The sequence below is a fragment of the Phoenix dactylifera genome, chromosome 1, assembly GCF_009389715.1.
Source record: "Phoenix dactylifera cultivar Barhee BC4 chromosome 1, palm_55x_up_171113_PBpolish2nd_filt_p, whole genome shotgun sequence".
NCBI lineage: Eukaryota > Viridiplantae > Streptophyta > Magnoliopsida > Arecales > Arecaceae > Phoenix > Phoenix dactylifera.
Window position 1 is genome coordinate 40208728 of NC_052392.1, and position 17404 is coordinate 40226131.

At 37.0% G+C, this 17404-nt stretch overlaps 3 protein-coding genes across 7 annotated transcripts in view; 1 reads left to right on the plus strand and 2 right to left on the minus strand.

Moving 5' to 3' along the window:
• Positions 1-757: 757 nt before the first annotated feature.
• Positions 758-5152, minus strand: LOC103706018. The gene is made up of 2 exons (XM_008789951.2): positions 4906-5152; positions 758-1362 (listed from the first exon to the last, which is right to left on the minus strand). Exons 1-2 carry the CDS (start codon positions 5051-5053, stop codon positions 1220-1222), a joined length of 291 nt encoding a protein of 96 aa, XP_008788173.1. The 5' UTR covers positions 5054-5152; the 3' UTR covers positions 758-1219.
• Positions 5153-5999: 847 nt separating this feature from the next.
• On the plus strand, positions 6000-14498 carry LOC103714731 (ycf20-like protein). Of its 3 annotated transcripts, none has more exons than XM_039114569.1 (3): positions 6000-6179; positions 9051-9138; positions 14010-14498. In XM_039114569.1, exons 1-3 carry the CDS (start codon positions 6047-6049, stop codon positions 14476-14478), a joined length of 690 nt encoding a protein of 229 aa, XP_038970497.1. In that variant the 5' UTR covers positions 6000-6046; the 3' UTR covers positions 14479-14498. The 3 variants fall into 3 exon arrangements, with proteins under 3 accessions (XP_038970497.1, XP_038970491.1, XP_038970495.1); XM_039114563.1 differs by having other exon boundaries at positions 6015-6179; positions 9051-9252; XM_039114567.1 differs by having other exon boundaries at positions 6015-6179; positions 9054-9252.
• A 1493-nt stretch (positions 14499-15991) lies between these two features.
• LOC103714730 (SWI/SNF-related matrix-associated actin-dependent regulator of chromatin subfamily A-like protein 1) overlaps positions 15992-17404 on the minus strand; it is a 29671-nt gene continuing 28258 nt past the window's right edge. For 2 of the 3 annotated variants that reach the window (XM_008802107.3, XM_008802109.3), the window contains exon 24: positions 15992-16392. In XM_008802107.3, the coding sequence (XP_008800329.1) occupies positions 16219-16392 (174 nt within the window). In that variant the 3' untranslated portion in view covers positions 15992-16218. The remainder of the gene's footprint in view (positions 16393-17404) is intronic. The other variant, XR_005506574.1, reaches the window with a different exon arrangement.

Consider the following 17404-nt stretch of genomic DNA (forward strand, 5'->3'; position numbering starts at 1 on the left):
ATGCTTGATCAACAATATGAAAGCAAGGTATATATCAGCTGTATACTTTGAAACTTTAAATGGGATCAACCTCTTTTATTGGGTAACTAGAGTTTATAGCATTCTTAATGGGTTAGACCTGAAGGCTTTATCTGTGCCGTAAGGGAGGAGATGGCTATATTTCACTCCCATCCATCCTAGAGTGGATTGAATGGCCGGTTGGGGGATTATGTGGCTGTTGATTCTTGAATGAATTTCTTGGCAAATCAAGTCACATGATGCTAGTTTTCTTTCTGGATAACCATAGTTAGGCAAGGGGCCTTTGATCATTTTGTAGTGAAGGCACCCAGGCTTTCTTATTTTAAGTGGAGGAATAAGTTTTTACAGATCTAGCCATCTGCTGTTCCGAGGTTTGTATGTTCCCTAGGGTTATGTTTTTGCCTTCTACCCAAAATAAAATTTATCTGACATTTTCTCTAATTTTAGACTGTCATCAGTCCCACTATAACTGGTTGAACATTGTACTACATTTTTCATATGCCAATTGCCCAAATACTTCAGAACCTTTTTGAGGGTTTATGTATCATCTAAAAGATCTATTTGATTGCTTTAAGAACTTGGTAACGAAGCTCTTAGACTGAAACAGATGCGATTATAACCCAGCTATCAGAACATTTCAAATATATAGCTCTTCAAAAATGTAGATACAGTTATATATCATCTAAATGTCGCTGTTGCATTAAATAATAAAGAAATGATCATTTCAAATATATAGCTCTTCAAGAATGCAGCTCTTCATCAGAACATTTCAAAATTATCCGTCCATCAAATCAATGAGATCGCCTAACAACAAGCATCATCTTGGTTATCACAGAAAGCAACAACCTTGTGGACGATAAGACATCACTATGAAGCACTTCCAAGCAAAGTAGAATACTGCCTTTTGATATATATTACAAGAAAAAACTTATATAAAGAAGACCATGAAGGTTTTCTTACTGGCCTTGCTGACATTAAACACAGGGAAGAACAGCTTCATAGCTTTGAACAATATATGAGTTTATTTGGCCATGACCTCTCAACAACTAGTCCAAGAAATAATTCTTCCAAGAGTAATTCCTGCCAAAGCACAAGATCCAATCCAGCTAGCAGCTTTTGATGAGAAGTTCTCAAGTGGTTTGACAGTATGCTGCTGAACTGGATATAAAAAACATTGCAGTTATGCAAGCAAAGAACAATCTCATTTGGGTTTGTCATAAGCAGCTATATTCTGAGGTTCACACTCTGGACTAAAGAGGCGGACCAGCAGGACTGACGTTGAGCTCACCGATATTGCTCCACAAGAAGCCCACCTGAGACTTCTCGGAATTGTTATTCTTGGGCCTGTAATAGAATGATAACTATGATTAACTGAGGCTTAACTGTTCAAGTTCAAACTTCTGTCAAATAAGGACAAGAAGGGCCACACGTATGCAAACATATCAAGTTAAATGGGTGACATCAAAGCTTAGTTTGCAATTATTAACTATAACAAAATAAAGTTATAAAATTACAACATCCTTTAGAGTTTTATACTCCCTTTGACAAGCCTTCAATCACCTAAAAAGTCTTTACAAAATTTTGTCCCAAAACAAAAAAATATAATAATACCTGAGAGTTCTATAAGCTAGAATCCATGCATATCAGCTCCCACTAAATGGGTTCTCTGAATTCTGATAAAATTAACATAAGAATACTCTCAAAAAGAAGTAGGATTGAAAGCAAACCATATCAGTTCAATCATTTGAAGCAAGTTACAATTTGCTGGATTTGGAAAAAAGGATATTGTTCATGGTAAAACCCTAGTTGCTCTTTGGGTTCAAGTAGATTTTTTTTAGGACATCCCTTATATTAGGTAAGAAATTTCATCATTTTTTTCCATTTTATAGCTGGAAGGCCACCTAAATTCCAGTCTTTTTTTCATTTATCCAAAAGTTTAACAACCTAAACAATGTAAAAACTTATGGAATACTATGCAATGGCAAGTTGGTTCATTTAACAAGGGTAACTGATAATGATAACCAAATCTAAGGCATTCCGGCAAAAGAGACCAAATAATTGATGATGCAATATCAGCTAGGATGATGCACATTGTGGTCCCATCCTATGATTTATTCTGCAAGCAAAATATGTCATTACAAGGGAAGTTGATGGAAAAGAAAATCAAACTAGCAACAACCTTCTCTTCTAAGAATTTATTATTTTAATACCAAGGAGGCAAGCCATTACAGCGAGATTCTTGCGAAGGAATTAATGAAAAGATTAAAGACAAGTGAAAAACTATACATCTTTTTAGCAATACAAGAAAGAACATAGTAGAATGCTGACAGAAATAATTTGGTGGGTCTTAAATAAGATACCAAACGGACTAATGCTTAAATTTAGAGCAGTAAACATGAAAGCAGCGTCACATGAAGGTAGCATGGAAGATGAAAATTTCCAACTGCAATGGGCACAGAAGAAGCACCACTCCGAAGTCCTAATCTCTTTAGGCATGTTGTACAAGAATTGAATGACTTTATTCAGGAAGCCGCATGGTTATTTGTAGGATATGTGATGCTGATGGGAAGAGATCACATTCGAAACTAGAACGAAGTAATTAAGAAATAGTATAAAAAGGTGCATGTCAATCTACCCATCTCTTGGTTTTTCTTATTGTTTAACTTTGTTTTTAATACTTGTAATTTGGAATCATGGTGTGAAGATGGCTTGAATTGAGGAATTTGAATATTATTTAGTACAACTCTAGGTTCTTCATAAATGATCTGGAGGACAAGGTTGTGTGATGTGAGGGAGTTCTGCTGAATAAATGAACATTTTCCTTTTCCAAGGTAAACCATTAGAATGTTCTATTCAAGGTAGCTTCTTTTTACATGGATGTCCTAATTGAGATAGTGCAAGTACTAGTCATCGCTGTTATGTTCTTGAGTGGATATGCTTTGCTTTTATACTCTTCCTTAGAAAAAATGATGATGCTCATGAATGAATATGTCCCATTTGGACTAACTGCCTTAAGCTGCTCAAATGTTTGGTGCTGCTTAGCTTCAGTCTGCATCTACTCTTTATGATGAGTTAGATAATTTGTTTTTCTAGGTATTATCTTTGATAAACTTCTCAAAAAAATGTATCATCTTTGATATGAGATTTCTGTTTTCGTTCCAGACCCTCTTTTTGGTTTTGAAAGGTGATGCGATGTTTAGCACAAAAAAAGAAAAAGGTGATGCAATGTTTCTGTTTCTTCTTAAATAGGTTTGTGGTTCTCTTTTTATCCCTCTAAGTTTGGTTGGTACTTCTTGTGCACTTCTGATTCCCCCTTAATCAACTAAAAGGTTTCTGCCATAACCCCCATTCTATCCGAATGAATTTCTTGGTAAAAAAAGGAGGGTGGGGGGGGAGAGGGCCTCAAGGTTTTTTTGGCACAAGTGATTAGCTGCTAGTTGTTAAACCCTGAAGCACAACATCTCTTGTGATTTAATTCTTTACTCCATGATATATAAGATTTTCTTTTGTATTTCATTCTTAAATTTTACATTGTTTGAGGCATAATGTCACATCTTTCTACATCTATGCCCTAGATCATTGGATAATATCTAGTTCTTTGGGATCCAATTTATCTTCAGATTTGGTGCCCATCATTATGAAATTTTTTATTTTCTCAATCTTCCAATGATTCTATGAAAGGCATCTAAATTCAAAATCAATAGTAAAAAGAGTTCCGGCAAAACCAAATCTAAGATACATTTTAAGCATAAAAAAGCAAACCCAGACTTGACGTCAGAAACCATCTTCAACAATAGTCTAACAACACCATTTTGTCAAACTCAGAAACCAGACTCTTTGTTGAAAGTATCAAGTATTGTACAAGTAGTCGTAGTTCAACATTAAATGCACATTAATCATCTTATCATATCTGTTAGAATGTATTACGTTTTTTCTTAAAAATGGAAAAAGAAAATAACTTTATTTTTATCATCTCATAATACCATATCCTATTTTACAATTTACATAGATGCTTCCTAGGCTCTTGCACCTTTGCATAAACTTCTCTCAAACAATGGGATTGCTTATAGTCATAACAAATGGCCACGGCATTGTCAACCTTCTAACCCACTGGGAATCATTATCTTCCAAAAGATGCCAAGATGAGCATGATGATTGGCAAATCCACCAATAACAAATTTTTCCTCCACCATGAGACTTGCAACAAATATATGCCCTGTTATGTTTTCACCCACAACATTATTTCTAGAAGATGATCGGCAACAAGAAAAGTAGCACTCTAAAAAGGTTAACAAGCGTGTTCAGTACCTGACAGAAAAATCAAAACCGACATTGGAAAATCAAAATCATTCCCATCGTAACGATCATTCTTAAATGAACTACCAAAGATTCTGAATGAAACGACAAGAAGTCTTGTATCAGACCTAGTTCGGGTCATCCAGGTAACAAGGTCACAGTAGAACTTTCCATCAGAAATCCTTCTTTTGGTTTCCAAGGGAGACACGACTAACACTAGTTGATAGCATCTAAATGATCAGGATGATAACTTTCAATGATGATGTGGATGAACTCACTCAGTAAAATCGTTAAATTCATCCAATATAGAGAAATTTGGGAAGTTCGTTCCAAATTCCAACACTAGATCCCCAAAATCTTCACCTTGACCTCAAATTCCCACATTAGTCAGTCAATGACTCGATACCAAAAATCTAATGCCTGTCCCTAGTAGACAATCCATTCTTCAAAGGATGAAGAAGAAATCATGAAGAGATAAAAAGACAAACATTTACCGTCAAAAATCGGACTTTGTGCGGAAACAGATAACAAGCAAAACTTTTAAAAAAAATAAATAAAAGAAAGAAGAGAAAGGGAAGAAAAGGGAGGGACCGTAGTGGAGGCGACAGAGGATCCAGAAACCCAAGGCGCCGCCGACACTGAAGATGCCGGCGGTGTGGCGCATCAGCCGGGAGCAGGGCTTCGAGTCCGACCGCATCAGCTCGCCATCCGACCACCCCAGCGCCCGCCTCAACGCCATCCGACAAGTCGAGGACGTTCCTCTCTCTCTTCTCTCTCCGCGTCTCGCTCCGTCCGCCGTCGCAGTAGGAGAGAAAGGTGCAGACGATAGAGATTAAAAGAGCGCGGAAGGTTTTGGGCTGTGGGTTTTGGGCCAGCAGCTTCTATCTTGACCTTCCCCGCTGGGCCGTTTCCGCGGACAATCCTCGGGCCCAGTTTTCGGTCATCAAACAAGTGAGCTATGCCTAATTAACCATTTGATCATGATGGCTCTCACTCAAGCTGTGATTAGCTGTTATAACATGATATTTTTTTTGGTAGAACAACATGATTTAAAAAATAATAAATAAAAAGATTGGGAACGGGTTCTATCTCTATCTCCTAAAAAAATTATATCCTCCATCATGCGCATCATAGGAGTAAACAAAGATTCAATGTACAAGGCAACAATTCGAGACGAGCGCATCACTTTGAATGCTTGGTTTGCCGGCTGCTACTCCTCGGTCAATGACGAGATCCTACCTGCAAGTAGCATTCTCCATGGGTTCTAGAGGTTTTCAGGGTTTTGCCGATCGTTATTTAATTTTCTTCCGGCGATAAATTGGGATCTTAGGTAACATGCAACCTAGTATCTGAATATCTAAAATTGGAGCCTAATTCTTGTCCCCGCCAATTTTTTGATCAGGGCTTATTCACTGATAACTTTATCCAGGAGCGTAGGATGGATTCCCTTTGCTGCCTACTCTCGTCTTGCAAGCCACCAGTAAACGAAAGCCTGTGAGGCTGTGACCCGCTTACCCACAGAATAAAATTCATAGAAAGGGGGTGGAAACCACCTATTGCATTATAGATTTATAGTGGGCCAGTGGCCCCGGGTGCTTGCGCGGGCGCTTAACCAAGCCCAGCCCGCCGCCTGCCTCGACCCAGCCCAGACATTCGTGACCAAGCTGTCGTGGGGCTCAGGCGTCCGGGCTTTTAATTTGATGATCCAAACAGGATCAGCGAGGGAGAAATAATGGGGGGCGTTCGATACTTCCCTTCTCTCCCCTCTCCGCTCTCCAGTTCAGGCCAAGAAAGGAGGCCATCGAGCGGCGACGGCAGGCGAATTGCGACCAGCGGCTGCCGGCGGAGATTCGACGGGCTTTCAGGTAACACCGCCTCTCTCTCTCTCTCTCTCTCTCTCTCTCTCTCTCTCTCTCTTGTTTTTTTGACTAAAATGCTCTGTTAGACAGCGCTTATCCTCTGTTAACCGCGAGGGTGTATATTTTGTTGGTAATAAAGCTTAATATAGGGAGCATGGCCAGATCTCTGTGGAGTTGGAGGGATCTAATCCCCTGTTTCACGGCAAAAAAAAAAAATAGTAATTGTTTCTGGCGATCTCTTCCTAGTGAGCGGTTCACTTATTGGATCCCGATGTGTTTAACAACTATGGAATATGTTGGGAGCATATAATCTGCTGAGTCGATTATCTAATTGCTGGTATTATCTAATGACATCAGGAACAAAGACCTAACCAATTCAAGAAGAAGTTCTTTAAAAATCTCATTCCAAATGGCATATGAGGAAGTTTTTGGGTGAAGACCTCTTTTGCTTTTGTTTCGAATGGATGCTTTTTAATCCATCGGTTAATCTTCTTTCTTTTTGACCTAAAATCTTTGGATGGTTGGGAACTGGCCATAATAGGTGCAAATTTAACCCCTTAATATCGAAATCTACACAATGCATGGAATTCTTTCTTGCGCATGAAATGCAACATCAACCTATCAGGTATTGGGTTATGGGGACTGTTTCCAAGTCAATCAAATCTACCAAAATACATTCGTGTGTTATTCAACCAGTTGAACACCATATTGGTTGATGTCTATCGCAGACAACCTATTGTTGAGTCTATTTTTTCAGTTGTATCCACCAAATCTTCTCCTTTCATTCTTAAAACCTTTTTATATCTCATAGTAACAGTGAACTTGTTAAATCAATCTTATTCGAAACAAGTACTTTAGCATTTTGATTGTTTACAGGCTTCAACTTATAAATGACAAAACTATGTTATAGTCCGAAGGAATTCAGCAGGATCATATTCTTCTTTGTTGTACCTTAGCTTAGGAATTCTGATGCTGAATGTTTACTGTATATCCTCATTTGGTTCAGGTCCTCATATTTGTTTTGGTTGGTCAATTGGTTTGCTTTTACAATGGTTACACGAATGAATTAGAAATAGAGAGATTTTGCGTTGTTCCATTTTCACATATTGTCAAGAAAATTCCATTATTAGCATTGCCTAATAAGGGGTAAAGTTGCATTTGTTAACAATCTTATTAGATATTGGGATTATGTAATCTGTAGCAAATATATATAGAAGCATCGATTTGGTGCATCAAACTATAAAAATGCGTGGTTACCTTTGATTTCAGTCTTGCTAGTCATCAATTTGGACTTGGAAGGAGTTTGTAGACTTCTGAAGTCCTTCGAATTCTTTATGGTTATCTTGGTGTTTGCAACCCAAGTCAAGAACTTAGTGCGACTCTTCAAGATAGAAAATTTTATATAGAGATGAACGAGCTTAAGCTAATCCTTAGTGCTGGTGAACATAATGTTTCTTCATCATTGAATTAGAAGTACTATTTTGCTCATTAATCTTGCATATTTCAGAATAGTTGCGAATCATTCGTAGATATAGTAAATCAATCCAAAATGTAGCTAAAGTAGGTTGATTTTGTGACCGACTTTCCTCTGAGAGTGTCAATTTGGATTTTGTATTAGATGGGGATATATATCTAGAATAACATTTGAGCATAATTTACATGTCGAATGAGCTGCTTTTATGGGTGTGTTTGTGTGTGCAGAGGTTCCTTCTAGTTTAAAATAAATAATACATTGAAAGGGGAAGGAGGGAATGTCTTCCTCTAATTAGGCCTAGCCATCAACATGCTGGAATTTAAATAATTGTAATAGCATTTTCATGATATTCTACGCAAACATGCTATATATAATTTGATTTTAGGGACTTCATTTTTTTGTCATTCATTAATAATATTATGCTAAGTTGTCTTATGTAGCATTATGTGATTCCACAATGAAAAGCATAATATGATCTATAGTCTTTTTGTGACCGTCGATCTGTTAGACATCTTACAATTTTCTCTTAAAGAATATAGTGACTAAAATTAAAGTGATGTTTTTTTAATATATATAAAAAAAACTTATGGTGATTCTTTTGATTGCCATGCCCCTGTTTGTCCATATTTATTAAAAATGATAAAATATCAAATTTCAAGCTGCTCAAAAATAGGAAAAGATACATAATGCGGGATAAATATTTGCTAATGGAGATGTGCTCCCTAGGAAGTAAGATTTTTCCAAAAGTTGATTGTGGTGCTCAATGCATGTTGACATTGAATTAAAAAAAAATATTCATAAATTTTTAATTAATGTCAATAACATCATTGGTTTAGAGACTTTTGAAGTTATCTAGGCCTATGAAAAATGTACTAATAGCTACAGTTAAATTAAACTAATGTTTGAGAATACAGGAGGCATAGGACATTTGAAGGTGCTAATCTATGTAATTGGCTTAAGAGTAGAATCTTATTGTATACTATTGGTGGAGTTGGTAGGGTTTTGATCTAAGATGATAATTTCTTTACAGAGCTCTTTGAATGTCTTTACTTGATCTCTTCCAGTTACTGTGCTACCATATTTATGGGAGAACACTTTTCTAATATATTTATGTATTTGCTAATAAAAAGTTAATAATTGATAGTTCTTAACTTTATAAAAATTGAGGAAATTTTTACATGATTATCATAAATCAGACATGATTACATACTTTTACAGTTAATTTTTACTCTTGCCAGACAAATTGAGAAATTTGGATTAAGTTCTAGTATATTTCCCCATGTGGGAACTAGGTATACCTATGATTTTTTTTCTATTTTAAATCATTCACAAATTAAGTGCATTTTCCTAGAAATTTTCCTTGCTAATGTATCTTTTCATCAGATTAAAAAAGAAATGTTCAGCAGGTGCATGTGTGGTAATGGTAGCACAACCGTCAACCTTGTCATGCTATTCAGAAGGCGTATTCCTTCCATCATTAAAATGCTCAAGGTCAAGTTTTCTATTTGTGTCATACCTCCAGAAGCCTGTCTTTGTTTATAACAAAATACTATGCCCTCCGCGATGCTTGTCCTGTCCAGCTGTACCCTCACTCAAGAATTCCAGGTTTGCTATTATTTTTTCAATACCCCTGGAAATTTTCATTGAATGTCTGAGAAATCAAAAGGCAATGTTACTTGAATTATGAATATTTTGCTTCCCCTTAGAACATTAGTAAATAAGTATGATTTCAAAGGTTACATATCATGTCCGAGCTTTTGCATCACATATTACTTTATAGTATGACAACCTTGCACTTTCCATATGTAAGAGACAAATGTAAACATCATTCTTCAATTAGAAATCATAAAGATATGACAAGAAAAGACGACCCAAAAAGAAGTGTTGGTTTATAATATAACAAATGGTTGCTCAATGTTTTGATGATTGCACTAGCCTTTAATCCCTTGTAAGAGGAGAGGCCATGGGCTCTATGCCTACTATATTATTTGGCCAGTTACCGTACTAGCTTTTTTCTACCTAATCCCTACATGACATGCAAAACAAACATTTAAAGATAGAGAAGATATAATAGACAAAAGAGAATGCAACAGTAAAAATACTAAACAAGAAGGAATTTGGAGAAGGAATAGCAATAATCGGCTGTTTGGATGTCCCATTAATCCATCCACAGATAAGCCATGATTAGTGGCTGTCAACCATCTTAAAATGGTGAGGGAATGGAACGGTGGAACTGTTTGAGAGGGGCTTCCAAGCACTCCTAGTTCCAGTTTTCTAAGGTAAAGGATTCCATCTAGGAGGTGTTTTCCTTATCCCTAAATTATAGGGATTAAGGAGCTCAATATTTCGTGGAACAAAGAAATAGATCTCTTTGATAGGCTAGGTTCTTCTCATCTTTATCCAGAAATGGGAATATGTGAAGTATAAATCAAATGGGAAGAAACTAAAATAGTTAGGAAAAACATCTAAAATCAAATAGATGCTTTTGATTTATAACAAAACAAAGAAAAACTAGATGACTTTTGAGTACATGAAGAAAACTTACAGATAAAAATATAATTGTTTTAAAAAAAGGAAGTATGAGTGGAAGTTATATATGTTTGGAAAAAAATATGTTTCAATTGATATTCAATTTGAAAGCATGAATCCCTAGCTGTCAAGCTATACATGTTGGAGAGTGTTAATTGTAACTGATACAAAATGACATGATATGGAGGGAAATGAAAGTAAATATCTATACTGCTATATAAAGAGAATTCTTTGGGTGCATCTAGAAAAGGAGCACGATATTGAAAGTGGATGATTGATTTTGAAAAAAATCCAATCACTTTAGGGACATATTTAAATTTCTACTTATGTTTAACTTGATTGAAACTGCGCTAAAATCCAGTGTCAGTTTGGATTTTGGAACTGAAACTGCGCATATGCGAGAAAAAAATCCTCTTTATCTTTCTATATCTATATGTGCTACATTATATAACTGACGTGTATATATATTCCGGTTGTTGGATTCGCAGATTCTAATATAGCTATATTCGAGTTCGATCTGATATGAAATCAGATCCTAGAATCTGATTTTGATCTAGTAAGGTTATCAAAAACTCAAATTGGATCCATACCCAATTATTACAAGATAACTGAGTTGAATTGTCAGGTTTTCAGGTACTACTTGCACACCTAATATTGGGAAGATGCAATTTGTAATTGATATTCTGGTGAAGTAGGTATCATACTATTCTTCCTCAATTTTAGGATGTTCTATATTATGTGAGAGCATAATTGCCAGGTAACGAAAGGAGCATGATAAACGAGAGCAGGAAATGATTGACAAAATTTGTGTAATTTGGAAAACAAGAAGTATTTATGTAAAATTATAAAAATCATAAATACTTAGTATAAAAAACAAGATATATATCTTATAAAATTCAACAAAACATTAAAATCTCTATCATAGTCAACATCCTCCCTTTCTTATTTCCTTAAAAATCTTCATAAAAAAATAAAGATTAGTTGAGGCAATCCGTAAACAAATTTCTTGATTCTGCGAGTGGAAGGCCACAAAGTCCAACAATTATGGATTCTTTCTCCAATCGTTGTCTATGTTTTTTCAGAAGAAAAACAACTAGAAGAGGTGAATGTTTTCATTCTTCTCTTTTCATGGGGCCTAGCATGTAGTTTTGTAGACATTGAGTCAGTTTTGTGGCTTCATGTATATTACTAGATAGTAGAATTATTATAGTTAAAAACAGTTTTAGAATGTATATTAGTAGATAGCCGAATTATTTTAGTTAAAAACAGTTTTAGAATGTTTTAGATTTCAGTTATCTTTTCTTTTCCACAAGTAGTGAGACCAAGACACATCAGGTCGAGAGAATGAGATCATAGGGCCTAGCATGTAGTTTTTAGGCTTGGGGTCAGTTTTATGGCTTCGTGCATATTAGTAGATAGTATAATCATTTTAGTTAAAAGCAGTTTTAGAATGTTTCAGACTTAGTTTTCCTTTCCTTTCTACCAATGGTGGGACCAGGACACATCAGGTTGAGAGAATGAGATCGTGTAGTTCCTTCTCATCCAAACTCCAGATTGGTTATTTTGAGAATGTGAATTTCGTGTTTCTTAAATCACGTTTTACACTTGTTTTCTCGGTTTGGTTTCCTGGAACCCTTGTTGGAGTGGAAAATTTGTTTCCCAGCATTCACGCTTGACTATCTTGAAAAACATGCTGCCTATTATTTAAACCCAGCTATAAGCTTGTAATCATCTTATGAAAGAGAGACTGAAGAGGGACTGCACACTTGAGACTCAGAGATTTGTTTAAATTCTATATTTAGAAGAAACAACATATATTTAATGCAATTTTCATGCTTATGATAATTTTGGTTAGAAAGACAATATAGTGGCACGAAGTCAGCTTTGCATGGAACACAGTCTTCCTGTAGAATAGAAATGCTTTTCCTCAGAGATGTCCTGTTTTGTAATCATTTTCATTTTTTCTATGCCCCTTTTCTTTAGAGTGAGTCCGTTCTCTTTTTGAGGATTTAGGGTGCATAATATTTATCCAGTACCAGCTGGAATTTAGAATTCATTTTTTGCCCCTGCCAGGTTCATTCCCAACTTTGTCAGTTTAAACATTGGGTGATTTCACCTCACCTGTCCCTGAAAATAAGGCATCAGATGTCTGTAATTGCACATGAGATTATCCACTTGTTAGAGAACCAACATTGTATATATTTTTTTCAGAGTTTTAGCCATCCTTCAACCAATATCAGGTTTTTCTAATGAGCGGCGTAAAGCATGATATCTTGTTGAGGAATTTGGTGATACACTACCTATAGAATGTAATTGTCCTTTAGTAAATTTCTGCGACACTTTCTAAAGAGCAATTCTTTTGGCATGACTACCAGATCCCACATACCTGGCATGTTTATTAAAAGGAAGCCTTTCAGAATGTTTAAAAACTTGTATCATTTTGGAATATGGTTCTTTCATCTCTATATGCATTTCACTTAACTCTGCCAGCATAGAATTGCATTCAACTCCAGTTTCCTACAGGATTGTTTGGCTATTCCTACAGGATTGAGGTGAAAATCCCGTAGGATTCGTGGATTGAGCCGTCCATTTAAGCATGACCCTCAATAGCCTTTTTTTTTTTTTTTGCCTTCGTGCAGCCCAAAGCCTAGGATCTCAGGATATTAAGCCCTATCATGTAGAAATATCTAAACAGGCCGTTAATGGTGAATACATTCCACAATATCATTCTTTTGGCTTTCTTTGCCCTGTCATCTTAGGGCAATTTAGATTGATATTAATGTCCCACTTGATTAAATGGTTGTGGAAAACTTATGAAGTAGTAGACCTTTTTGTTTGAGAGCGGCGGGACCCCTTTGTAACTTTCAAGAGTCTTGGAGTTTGATGAAGGGTTGCATGGGTTTCTTATACAGCCAAGATTCTTATTTCTTTAGACTTAGGTGAAGAAAGAGAGAGACCACTTGCATGGAGGATGGAAAAAGCTACAGTGATAAGTGTCTAAGCCGTGTTGTTTATATTTCCAAATCTTTTGAATGTTTGTTATAAAATACTTCTGAAATTGATTCTGACTATTTTCTCAAGATTCAAGTTAATGGGGTATGTTGATCTGTTCAACAGTATGATGCCATGTTTCTATTCAACATTAAGGCCCTCCTAGGAGGAGCCAACATTTATTCGTTCTTTATAATGTAGAAAGTTTCAAACCTTAGGTTTATCGTACAACCGAAGCCTAAATCCTCTTGATGCTGACAAGCACTCCCAAGCTCAATGGATCATATAAAATTCTTTCAAACTCATGAAACATTAGCTTGCTAATTGCATAACCGTAAGACTCGAATTTTCAATATTTGAAGCCATAATCCTTTGCTACATCTGAGTGAAACCAATTTCTAGTTCATCTAAATTGTACATTGGTAATCCCAAATGAAAATACCAGGTGATAGACTGATGGGCTAAACATTAGATTCATACCCATTTTGAGTTCATCTGTAATCCGCATTAGACATCCCACATGAAAACTCCAACTGATAAACTGATGGACTAAACATGAATTGGTTGGAAACAGATATCAGTTTGGAGCAACTTTGATATGTGTCAAAATAGCTAATGTTTTACTTATGTACATCCCATTGAAAGGTTTGGGGGCTTTTCTTACCTCGCCATGCTTCCTCTTCCTTGATAGTTGTTTCTCCATTCATTTATATGCAACCTCAATAAATGTAAGTTGCTCTTACCAATCAGGAGGAAAAACTTGTTATGATATCCTATTAATATTATCTCTTATTGACACTCTCTAATATTAATATAATCCTATAATCTTATGCTTATATTAGGCAGGTGAGCTGGGCTGTCAAGAGCATGGTAGATGACAGCAGTTCGGACCCTCCAGGAAGCAGTATGAACACCGGTACTCGTCTGGTAAGAGTGGTTCAAACTTTCCGGACCAAGTTGACGGCTAGAATTAAGGAGTTGAAGAAGGGTCTCTGGATGAAGGTGCTTTTCTTCTTGGTGGGGTTCTATTGTGCAACAGCATTTGCCACTGTTATTGGGCAAACTGGTGACTGGGACATTCTTTCTGCTGGTTTGGCGGTGGTGGTGGTTGAGGGGATTGGTGCTCTCATGTACAGGGCTTCACTTCCATTACTCGGCAAGATGAGGCAGCTCATCACTATTTTCAATTACTGGAAGGCTGGGCTTTCTTTGGGATTGTTCTTGGACGCATTCAAATATGAAATGGATTCAATTCTTGACTCATGTAACCCCTTGGATATTGAAATAGATATGTTCCCCATATTTTGGTAAGTTATATCTTCCTTCACAGAGATCTGATTCAGTGGCAGTTGCTGCATTCGGAAGTAGCTAGAGTTGAATACTCAAGGAAGTTAATTTAGATCTACTACAAAAAAATATCCTAATTTAACTGGCATATCTTATTTCACGTGGTTTCATGAGCACTCTGATGTGGTGTTAAAATTGGCTTCTTCTGGCAAACATAAATGGGAGTAGTTGTGATCTTACAATCTTCGAGGGAAAAATAGAGGCTTCTGTTCTTTGCAATGCATAATATTTGCATGCAACAACTTACAAGAAGATACTCGTTAAAAGAGAAAACAGCAAAAATCCAAGAGAAATTAGAATGGTTATCATTTGAATTCATAAAAATCTGATTCCAATCCTCTCTCTCTCTCTCTCATTTACATTCTCACCTTCTCCACCTCTTCCGGTCCTTTTTTTTCTCTCTTCAACCTAACCCCAAATTCGCACACGCCAAGAGCCATGACATGAAATTGGCTTGGTCTGGCAGCACCCCTGAATCCTCCGCGCTCCGAAAGATAGGAAGCACCCGATGATCTCTGCGGTGCGCAGAGATTATAGCATTCCAAGACACCAAATCTCGGCTGAGATCGCTCCAATTAGGCTGTGCTCAGAGCACATCCTGATCAAAGAATTTGAAGCCCAAGCTTAACAATAGAAGACAAGCATTGATGATGCGATAACAGAGTCTGACTGGCTTCCAGCTCGAAGCATTACTCTGAAAATGTCCGAGGCTTCGAGCGGAAGTTCCCATCGCATATAATCTGTTATCATTGAATTCCGCGAGAACGGATCTCGGTCGAGGAATTTGCCGTAAAACCTGGACACACTCTAGATACAGCGCACAGTATTTCTTGTCGCATGAGTCGCGCCCTTGACCTTCATTTCAATTCACAAAAATGAATCAAACCAATGACAGCCTTCTGCTTTCCAAAACCGGTTTCGTATTATAGCAAGTCTGCTGGAGGAAGTGGAGATAGAAGTTTATATATTATTGGTCCATGTGCATTCCATTTTTTTTGCTTATATATGGAGAAGAGTTTCTCACTGAGATTTATATAATACTAGATGTGTTGAAAGCATTTGCTTTCCTGCTCCCCAGAGACACCAACATTCGCGTGAGCAATAGGTCCATCACACTGCAATTCAAGAGCTTATACTGCAATCCAATTCAAGAGTTTAATGGCACAGCCAAAGCTTCCATTCAGCCAGCCCTTGTGGCTTCTGCAATCTCGAGAAATTACTCTCAAAATCAACCACACTTTTCACGAGGAAGGGTTGATGGGTTGGGTGGGAATGGGGGTAGACGGAAGAAAAAGGCACCAAGATCAGGAGAAATAACAACCAGATCAGCAGGATGATGCGATGTCTTAAATACTATAGTGAGCCATAGAGGTAGCTTCCTTTCAATCAGTGCATGATGTTAAGATGTTGCTGCCACTCTGTATGCCAGCATTTACAAGCAAGTAGTTCACCGATTTAATACTGAATACAAAGCAAGTTTTAAGGCAAAACGGAAGAGAAATAAAGAATATATTACAACTTTTCTTTTTTCTTTTTTTTAGCCTTACTCATCAGCCACTCCATATACAAGCATTTACAGGTGATCCATCTATTTCAATATATTACAGCTTTCTTAGGAATACTAACAGGGAGGCCAAAAAGTTTGGTCTCTACCATGTGCATTACAAAAAAAAATACATATTACAAAAATGCATCAAGCCTTGTTCAGAACTTAGGGTTCTTGGTTTTAGGCTGAGTATCTGTAGCAACATGACAGCGTTTTAGGAAGGAGTCTATTGTTTTCTGCTTCCTTGGACTGTCCACTGTTTTCTGTTTTACAGGACTGCTGATTGTTTGACTGGTAGACACGTCTAATGCATTCTCCTGGCCATCGAGCATCTGCTCATTTAAAAATCACAGTTATAAGATATAAAATAAATATAAATATATAAAAAAAAATCAGATCATGTCGTTAGATGGAAATATACAGGAGAAGTTGTATCAGAAGAGAAAGATATAAAAAATGGTACAAAAGCATCATATGTACCGGTCCTGCTGAAAATGAGATATAGGTTGAGGTACTGTATTGGCAATGGCCAATGTAACTGAGATTGGTAACCATCCTGACCATTTTTATACTCCCATCATTTATAAGCCTACATTTGTTAATATTGACATGACCAAAACTTACATCTCTGAGCTTATGAATGAAACAGGATGGAATCTAGAGAGGCTTCGGGAGAGTTTTGATGTCAGAGCCTGTTTGGATACCTAAAAATACCAGATTATTAGGCCATACTCCTGTATTTGAACATTTGCTGAAAGCTTTCCAAAGATTTGTTTGGATGACATTTTAGAGTTTCAAAATAATATGGTATTAGACAAAAGCATGAAATATCAGAAGATTTTAAACATTCACAAAAACCACCAGAATTCCAATTCCAAAGCTTATCAGGTTCTCAGCTACTCCCCCTCATGTGCCATCTTTCTTTCCCATTTTCGTTGTCACAACCAGCCTGAACCCTCATTGCCCCCCTATGGTGATGGGACCCCTCCCCACTACCCTAAAGTGGCCTGATTCCCTCAGGTAGACGTGGACCTTGCTAGCCTTCTCCTTTGGCAATCCTACATCTGGCAGCTCAACCCCTCTAACGAACCCAATCCACATGGCCTTCCCCTCTGATGATGGGATCGAACATGCCCCGCACCGGTAATACGGATGGTGATGGTCGGGACTGGTGACAATGATGAGGATGGAAATAGTGATCCAACTTCAATTGAACCAGCGATGGCACCCCCACCATGGCTAACACCCAACTCTCCCATCCTCAACTCCAGCCGATCCACACCTGGGTCATCATTATTTCCCCCATGTTGAGGCTCCATCTCCCCTCACTTGCTGCTGTCCAAC

Coding starts and splice junctions, on each gene's coding strand:
- LOC103706018 (XM_008789951.2), bottom strand. CDS start 5,053: ATGGCGTTGAGGCGGGCGCTGGGGTGGTCGGATGGCGAGCTGATGCGG. Junction 1,363..4,905: donor CCTCTGTCGCCTCCACTACG/GTCCCTCCCTTT, acceptor ATTCTATTACAG/GCCCAAGAATAACAATTCCG.
- LOC103714731 (XM_039114563.1), top strand. CDS start 6,047: ATGGGGGGCGTTCGATACTTCCCTTCTCTCCCCTCTCCGCTCTCCAGT. Junction 6,180..9,050: donor GAGATTCGACGGGCTTTCAG/GTAACACCGCCT, acceptor AGAAATGTTCAG/CAGGTGCATGTGTGGTAATG. Junction 9,253..14,009: donor CCCTCACTCAAGAATTCCAG/GTTTGCTATTAT, acceptor TGCTTATATTAG/GCAGGTGAGCTGGGCTGTCA.